Source organism: Colias philodice, chromosome 18 (assembly GCF_061535455.1).
Source record: "Colias philodice isolate Cphi_HAF_F1 chromosome 18, ilColPhil1 Martin Lab GWU primary, whole genome shotgun sequence".
In the NCBI taxonomy this organism is placed as follows: Eukaryota; Metazoa; Arthropoda; class Insecta; order Lepidoptera; family Pieridae; genus Colias; species Colias philodice.
In genome coordinates this window covers 1,068,307-1,077,268 of record NC_143103.1, presented here as the reverse complement: position 1 = coordinate 1,077,268, position 8,962 = coordinate 1,068,307, and the positions used below count along the sequence as shown (strand labels likewise).

At 32.4% G+C, this 8,962-nt stretch overlaps 1 protein-coding gene across 1 annotated transcript; it reads left to right on the top strand.

Moving 5' to 3' along the window:
• The first annotated feature begins 5,565 nt into the window (after positions 1-5,565).
• LOC149480223 (uncharacterized) lies at positions 5,566-7,470 on the top strand. Its single transcript, XM_089706387.1, has one exon. It carries the CDS (start codon positions 5,575-5,577, stop codon positions 7,468-7,470), a length of 1,896 nt encoding a protein of 631 aa, XP_089562513.1. The 5' UTR covers positions 5,566-5,574.
• The last annotated feature ends 1,492 nt before the right edge of the window (positions 7,471-8,962 follow it).

Here is an 8,962-nt window from a genome sequence, read left to right as displayed (position 1 = left end):
GGGGGAGGCGGGGAGTGGGGGGAGTGGTGGGGGGGTTGGTGATGAGAGCGAAATAGATAATGAAAAATTTTTATTACGTGACGTGACAGAAAAAATTAAGGCCATGATCATGCTCATTAAATCCAGTTTTAGAGCTAGCGCGTATGAGCAACTTTGTCTCCGCAACTATTTTGTCTCTCCACCCATGGGCTAGTATGAAAGTGCGGGCACGTAGCGACGCAACTCCCCATACAATTATTGATGGGAGAGACAAAATAGTTGCGGAGACAAAGTTGCTCGTGCGCACTAACTCTAACTGACAGACTGACAAATTGTTGTAGTTTTTGTTTTCATATCTCGCAATGGTCCTACGTCAGCAGATAACTAAATATAATACGACTATAATAAATCCTTGATTATTTGTCTCAGTATTTTAAAAGTGAGACAAGTGAAGATAAAACATAATCACAATGTGACTCATCTAATAAACCGAGTAATAATCCATTATAAATTAATTAAAATGAAAAAACTTTTGCTCAATATTCAAAACGTCACCAATCTCCAAATCAACTCTACCTACCAAAAACCAAGAACATTAACAAAATGATCGCTCGTTCAATCCGCGTGTCCATACAATTCGAACCGGACATATCAGCGTAGTTAATTTTATATACAATAGTGAATATACCTGTAGTCGCTTTTTAGCTGGTTGTATTTTGGGGATAGACGTCTTCATTGCTGAAATTTGTGTGTATTTCAATTAATATAATATTCTCCTGAGATACTCTTTCTACTCTATCTCTTTTTCCGGTTTCTATTAATTTATTTTATTTCAAACTTGACTATATTTTCGCTTTTACTCCCAAACATCTCTTTATTTTAGCAAATCTTAAATCTTTATTATTTTCTAAAATAATTTGATAAATTCGTACTCTTTCTCTTTCATTTAGGATATCTTCAATTATTTTTTCGACTTTTGAATGAACTTATCAAACGCTCCTTCAAAATCCTTTATATATTTGACAATGAAGGCGACTACACCCAATAAGTATGAATGAAAGACGCATAAATTGTTTGTGTTGCGTATGTAAAGTGGAGTATCGACTGATTGACAAGTGTTAGTGTAAATAAAGTTAATGTTAGTGACGTCACTCGAGCGACTGGTGTATGTGCGTTGATGTAGACACGATAGACATGGAATTGCTTATTATTGTTAAATGGTCGTTTGATTATATAAAATTGCATTGTAAACTCCATATTGAGTTTTAAATTGATGTACCTTATCTGGAATATCTATTGCTTTGAGAAAAATGGAAACAGATCGCTTAGTTTTCTTTTACATTTTGTAAACACCCGCTTTTTTATAACATACAATTATCAATAAGGCAATATCGTTAACTATAGGGCTGCCAACACTGAAATAAAGCATATCGTTCAATTGAAGACTACGGTAATATTACGATTTTCTCTTTCCTATATTTATTACGTCTTATACAATTGTTTTTACATAAGGGTGAAAGTAAGGTTGATATCTTCAACATAAGGAGCTTGAATTAAGCATATGAATAAAGTCTTTAAGGACACGTAATGGATGGAGTAATTGAAGGAAAATATTATTTATATATAATAAATTGCTTTAAATTATTGAAAATGTCATCTCATTTAATTCACTCCTGAAGATAAAATTTTTCTATATAGTGTATTTCATTTTCTCTGTAGAGGCCTAATTGTCATGAAAATCGTTGAGCCTGACAACCTACTGTACTTTAATAGATATTTATTATTTATAGTACCTAACGATAACTTAATAAATATATGTGAATAATAGTTTAAAAACCTAAGTGTTCAAAACAATTTTCATCAACTTAAAAAAGTTAAAACCTAGAAGTGTTTTGGCATGTCGCAAGGTTCTATGCTAAGTCCCTATCTTTTTCTTATTTACAAAATTGCTATATTTGATCACAGATTCTTATTCATTATTTAATAATTGATCAAAATAATAGAGGAGACGAACTAATTGTTAAAAGAGTTTAAATTAATTTAAATTAGATTTTTTGCTCTTTGGAACGTTTCTAAAAGCGAATATTATTGTAACTCCTAAACATGTCCTGTTTACTCTAGCTTCGATGCGTGCAATCCTTAATATCTTCAAATCGCTTAAATATTTTATAATATTACATCCACCGTCCCGTTTTCCTCTTTCCAAATAAATACTTCAATTAGCTTTAAAAGGAAAGTCATATTTATATAGATTGTTATGAAGCACAGGTTCTAGGTTCTATTGTATATAGTTAATATAATTAAGCGATAATGTACTGTAATGCCACACTCGTTTTACGGCACAAAATGTTAGTAAAATTTGTTTGTCTGTCAATTTTAGTGTTAATTAACAAAACGGTTTAGTGATTTGTATCCGATTTCAATACTGATTTGTACAATTTCGTTTGTGACTGTAGAAGTGAATTTATTTGTTTTAATATTAAATAAATTTGCTTCGTAAAAATATTTGTTAATCCAATTTGTTGTACAGGTAGATACGACTTCGGTCGGACCAACTTTTGTTTATCATAATTCGATCAGATTTTCAAATAATAATATATAATGTAATTTACATCAATGTGTTGTTTTATTTTACCTGACATTCGAAAATGATACCTACTCAACTATTCATGAAAATTTACCTACTGTGGGTGAAAATCTATAATATCTTTAATATCAATAACAAACTCAAGTTTGATAAAGCTTAGTTTTGCTGTTATTGCGGATTAAAGAGCGGGCAATTTGAGGATAGAACACCAGAATGGAATACAGCCTTATGTAAATTTCACATAGGTTGAGAAATTTCACGCAGATTTCCACTAATGTGACGACCTCGAACAAATAAAGTCAAACCTGCAATAAAATAAATACATGCATATTCCAGAACAATGCCATCTAGTCGTAAAAGAAGCAAAATCTGAACTATCAGTAGTAATCCTTGATCCCCATCTACATAACTCTACGTTCAAACTCAAACATTTATTTATTCAACAAAATTTCTTCTAGAAGCACTTTTGAATCGTCATGATTTTACCATTTGCCTCCGATTCGGAAAGCAGTTTCAAGAGAAGAACTGCATTTTTACACCATCACATTTTTCTTTAAATACATAAATTATGTAGTATTATGAACACCGATACACTATTTTAAGTAAAGCAGTAATCGACCCCAGGTCTTAAGTTTCAAAAGGCAAGATTACTAACCATAGCTCAAGTAGAGGAAATATTGCGAATGCATACCGAAGGGTTCACATAATATAAACAAATTCATATCATAATTCAGTATATATTTTAAAGTTTAAACCATTGAACCGATTTTTATGAAAATTATACTATTAAATACCTACCATAAAACGAAAAAAAATTCTTGGTTAAAACTACTCCTACCTATTATTTTGTTTTAAACTACTTTTGTACGCAGCCTTAGTAATTCGCAAAACCTTCCGAAACGAATTACCTTCAGAGTACATAATAATATGTATTATTTCACTAGCCAAGTGTTGGCTTTACGCTAATAAGTGGAAGGGTGCGATCTCATCTAATATCTCGAGTTTGGTAAGAAAAAAAATAGGATTTTTGTAGATATGCAGATTTTCCAGCGATATTACTTCTACCGTCCGCATCGGCCAGCGAGCTCTTCAACTATGAATTCAACTTGCTTGCTTCGGTTGCTTCTATCGTCGAGTAACTTAAAATATAATTGATAATTTGCATTCAACATGTGTTTTATTTTCTTAAAGATCTAAAATGTAAGATTGTAAAATTTAAACTGAATAAATTATTATTATTTATCATAGACTGTGGTTAAAGAGAAATAGGAGAATACTTATTTAACTCAATAAAGGATATTTATTTATTTATAAAATGACTACAATACCGTATTAATATTTCAAAAGAGAAAACATGGATAATTTTTGTTCGCTATCATTGCTTAAGTTCAGGGGAACTATTATGTGCTAACTACGGAGTTGCATTTACATGAAAATGTCAAAATTAAGTGGAGCAGGTATTGGCAACATTTTCCCAAAGTATTATATATCTGTATATTCCTACTTTTGAAATGTTTACTGTGCGTCATTTGCAAATCTGTACTAATATTATAAACCTGAAGAGTTTGTTTGATTGTTTGAACGCGCTAATCTCGGGAACTACTGGTCCAGTTCTTTCAGTGTTAAGATAGCCCATTTATCGAGGAAAGATATAGGCTATAATATAATATATGATCTCTCTAAGACCAACAGGAGCGAAGCACTGCGGGTAAAACCGCGGAGCACAGCTAGTGAATCTATTTACAAATAGCGATATATTATAGCGGATAGAGCTTTTTTCGTTCATGATGTTCATGTATTCATTATTATAACGAACGATTACAACATTTAGGAGGTCTAATTGTAACATAATTTCTCAATTAAAACAAAATATCCACACTTCGAAAAAATTTAATCGAATTAAAATTACTCAAAAATATATTAAATGTGTACCTACAATAACTGGCAAATACATATATCATGGAATGAGGATAATATTTAGACAGAAAGCACTGAAAAAAAAAATGTTTATAGAGATTTTCCTATGATTAGTCTTTCTTTATATCAAGCCGAAGTTCTTAAACTTATCGATTTAATTTCAATAGACTTGTTGCCGTAACGAAATAGGCCAAGATGTAGGCGTATACACGTGTAAAAGTTAGTATGTATCGTCTAGACGTATTATGTGAAGTGAAGGCTACAACATTTTTATATTAAAAACAATTATTATAATATCATATTGTGTGAAATGACGATACAAATATTGTTGTAATATGATAGTGCTGTATTTGTGTTACTGTTTATTGGAATAGTATTAGCAAATACTGGTCCGAATTAATAACTGGTCAGAAAAGTAATTATAAAGCAAAACAAAATAGTTATTTTACGGATTATGTGTAAAACTAAACTGAAAATATTATAAATATGAAGTTTCCTTATGAATAATTACGTTTAATGAAAAAATACCTAGTAATAAAAACTAGCGTGAGCATTCATTTTAATTCAACGCTCGTTTTAGTTAAAATTTTGAAAGCATATAATTTTAAGTCCCTTGTCAGCTTAACCTTATACAAATAATTTTCTTTAAGAGTAAATTTGAAGAAGTTTAAGATATTATTCAAATATTTGCATTTTAAGTCTATATACATAAGTATGTATATACAGTTTTGTTAGCTTATTCTAAGAAAAATATAAGCTCGTAAACTGTTTCAGAATTATTTGGCCCATATTGTAACTTTTATGTATCTATCTTATAAACCTATCGAATAAACTCAAACTCAAACATTTATTTATTCAATTAGACTTCTTCTAGGAACACTTGAACCGTCATTATTTTTAGCATTTACAATGAATAAAAACCAAAAACTATTTTAAACTGATTCGCAAATACGCGAATAAAATTTATTTACGGAATAAAATATTATGCAGTGTAAGTTTAAAACCCCTGACCTCAAAACGGCTATAAATTGTTGTAAAAGCTGCAACTTTCTCGGAACAAATTTAGATCTTATATGAAGTGGGTTCTAGACATGTACTCCGCAACGCTGTGTTTCGTTTTAGTAAACACAGTTTATTCTGTACTAAGTGAAAATCCAATACTTATGCCATCTGTTAACTCTGACGAGAGCGTAAAAATATCTGAATGCGTTTTAAAACTGTCCGCTAAGTACTTTGTCGAGAAAAAAGCTTTAAGTGGCAGCATCGTCATTCTAGCCATTAATCCAGATGAATTCACAAAGCAGTATCTTTTGCAAACGGTGCACAATGGTATAAAATATTCAATAATGGTAAAAACACCGTTCTATCCCCATGCAAATGCATCTCACTTTAGAGAAAAAGCAAAAAATTACATGATGATACTAGAAAATAAAACTGACTTAAGAGCTTATATTGCATTACTAAGCAAATTACCTACTTGGAATCCCTTCGCAAAAACAATTATATTATATGAAAAACAAGAAAACGAGGACAATGAAAGACTCGCTATCTCGTTCATAAACGAATTACATCAGTCTAAGTTACTTAAAACCATCGTTCTAATATATTCTCCATTAGACGATGAGATTATAGCGTACTCTTGGAATCCTTATACAGAAACAAATTGCGGGGGCAGATGCGATTCAGTATACATTTTAGACAGATGTAAAGATAATGTTATAAGGCAATTAGAGGTTCAAAGGGAAATGTTTCCATTAAACTTGAAAGGTTGCCCTTTATTAACATATGCCGTTATATCAGAGCCATACGTGCTGCCACCGGAGGGAAAACTGACAACTGAGATTTGGAACGATGTCTACGATTTTCAGAAAGGCGGTGAGATAAGTTTAGTAAAAATTATAGGGCAATTTACAAACATGACACCCATTATACGCATGTCTGAGATCGAGGAAAATTGGGGAGTCATTTACCCGAATGGATCGGCGACCGGGGCGTACGCTTTACTTAGAAATGATTCGGTGGATCTTGTTATTGGTGACATCGAAGTTACTAGAACAATTCGTAAGTGGTTCAATCCAACAATCAGTTATACGCAGGACGAGATGACGTGGTGCGTCCCGCGTGCAGGCAAAGCAGCGACATGGGATAATATTATAACAATTTTTCAATGGTCCACTTGGGCCGCCACCTTTGGATGCCTTATTACCATCAGCTTATTATTCCATTACTTTGGCTATAAAGAGAATAGAAAAGTTTCCAAATGGCCGACGAATTCGCTTCTAAAGTCATTTGGCATGCTGCTCGGTTGGAGCGTCTCACTCGACGCTCGATCTGCTACGTTTAGAATTCTGATGTTTGGCTGGCTTTGTTTTAGCATAAACATGGGGATATCCTATGTATCATTCCTGAGAAGCTTCCTAATGCATCCGCGATTTGAGAAGCAAATAAGCAGCGAGGCGGATCTCATTCAGTCTGGAATTCCTCTGGGGGGCAGGGAGATTTACCGATCCTATTTTGAGACTAATAACGCGAGCTCGTTTTATTTGTATCGCAAATATAACTCGACAACGTTCTCCGAGGGGATCCGCCGCGCGGCTTACGGTAGGAATTTTGCCGTTGTTTCGTCAAGGAGGCAGGCGGTGTATATGGACCAGGTTTTGGGTAGAGGCGAGTCGTTGATTTACTGTTTTCCTGAGAGCCACAACCTTTATAAATACGGTGTTGCTTTATTGGCTAGGGAATGGTACCCGCTACTGGAGAGATTCAATAATATTATACGGAGTGTTTCCGAGAATGGATTGATTGAGAAATGGAATAAGGAATTGTTTATTCGTTTGGTTGGCGCGAAAGGTACGAACACTATAGTGCCGTTGGGCATGCAGCATTTATTAGGAGCATTTTTTCTAATCGGAATTATGTATGTCATTGCAATCAGTGTTTTTATTTGGGAACTCATTATAGGTTATATTGATAGGAGGAAAACATAGCATTTGTATTATGATTTTAAAGAAAGAAAACCATTTGTTGTCCCTTTATTGTAATCATGTGTACATACACATTACACGTGTCCATTCTTATTTAAGAAGTACTCAATTTATTCACTGCTTATCCTGAAATAAATGTATAATTATTGTTTGAAAAATAAATATTTGCTTCGTATGTCTGTTTTTTTATTTTAATCTTAATCTAACTTTTATTTTGAGGCATTCAATTCATCCTATTTTAGAGCATTGACAAAATATGAATGTAAAAAATAAACACACTATAATTATTTAAGTTTTAACTTTTATTGATAAAAATAATTTTTAGAACAGGAATTTAGATAAAAAATATTCGAACAATAAGTCGTACCACAGACTACACACAGACAATAATAATATACTCCTACCAAGTTGTATTGACATTAAAATTTATAAGTATTGCCAAGAGCTAATTCTGCTGAAGAAAGTGAAGCCAGCAAGAGCGGTTAGTATGCATTAAATTTATATTCTAACCAATAGTAACTAAGGTTATATATGTTCACACACTATGTAGATTACCGCGATATAATTCAAGGCGCTTAATTACATTGAGGCATCAATATTACATTACCTACAGATTATACTAAGTTCTAGTTATATCATGATTACCTACAATTAGTGTGTTATGCATTGATTTTGCATATATCTATTGGCCGCTAAAGGGAAATATTATTAATATGTAAATTGGTATTTGAAAGACATAACTGTTGTGTTTCTAGTTTTAATGAGAGTGGAACTTTGCGAATTAGAAACCTTTGTAAAGTTGCAAGTTCTCGAAAGTATGCAATCAATATTTTTTCAGAATACTTTGGTTTGATTGATTTTTTATCACGTGAATAGTAGGTATGTTTTTATAGAAAACTACGTACTTTTTTAAACTAAAAGTAACCATTCGATCCGAAATCTTAACCCATTGACCACCGTAAGCCCCGATCGGGCCACGACACAATAGATTATCTATTGTGTCTGTGATTCCGAGGACTGATGGATTAAAATAGATTCTTATTTTTTAATTTCGGTAGTACACAAACTTTAATTTAAGCATTATTTTTTAAAAATCATAACAATCATGTTAAAAAAAAAACAGTCAATTAATGACTTATTTGTAAAACAAGATGTATTTAATCTATACTAATATTATAAAGCTGAAGAGTTTGTTTGTTTGTTTGTACGCGCTAATCTCGGGAACTACTGGTCCGATTTGAAAAATTCTTTCGGTGTTAGATGGCCCATTTATCGAGGAAGGCATTTATCATCACGCTAACCTACCTGACCTACAGGACCAACTAAAACTCGTATCCAGTTGATTGGCTCAGATCCTACAAGTGCAAGTGGCAGTAGTTCTAACGAGAGTTGCATCCTTTAAGCAACTGCTTCTATTTACATAAAACATTCATAAGATGTCTTGATAGTCGAGACGTTTTGCTTACGAACTAACAGACAGACGCGAGATACGTTT

Coding starts and splice junctions, on each gene's coding strand:
- LOC149480223 (XM_089706387.1), top strand. CDS start 5,575: ATGTACTCCGCAACGCTGTGTTTCGTTTTAGTAAACACAGTTTATTCT.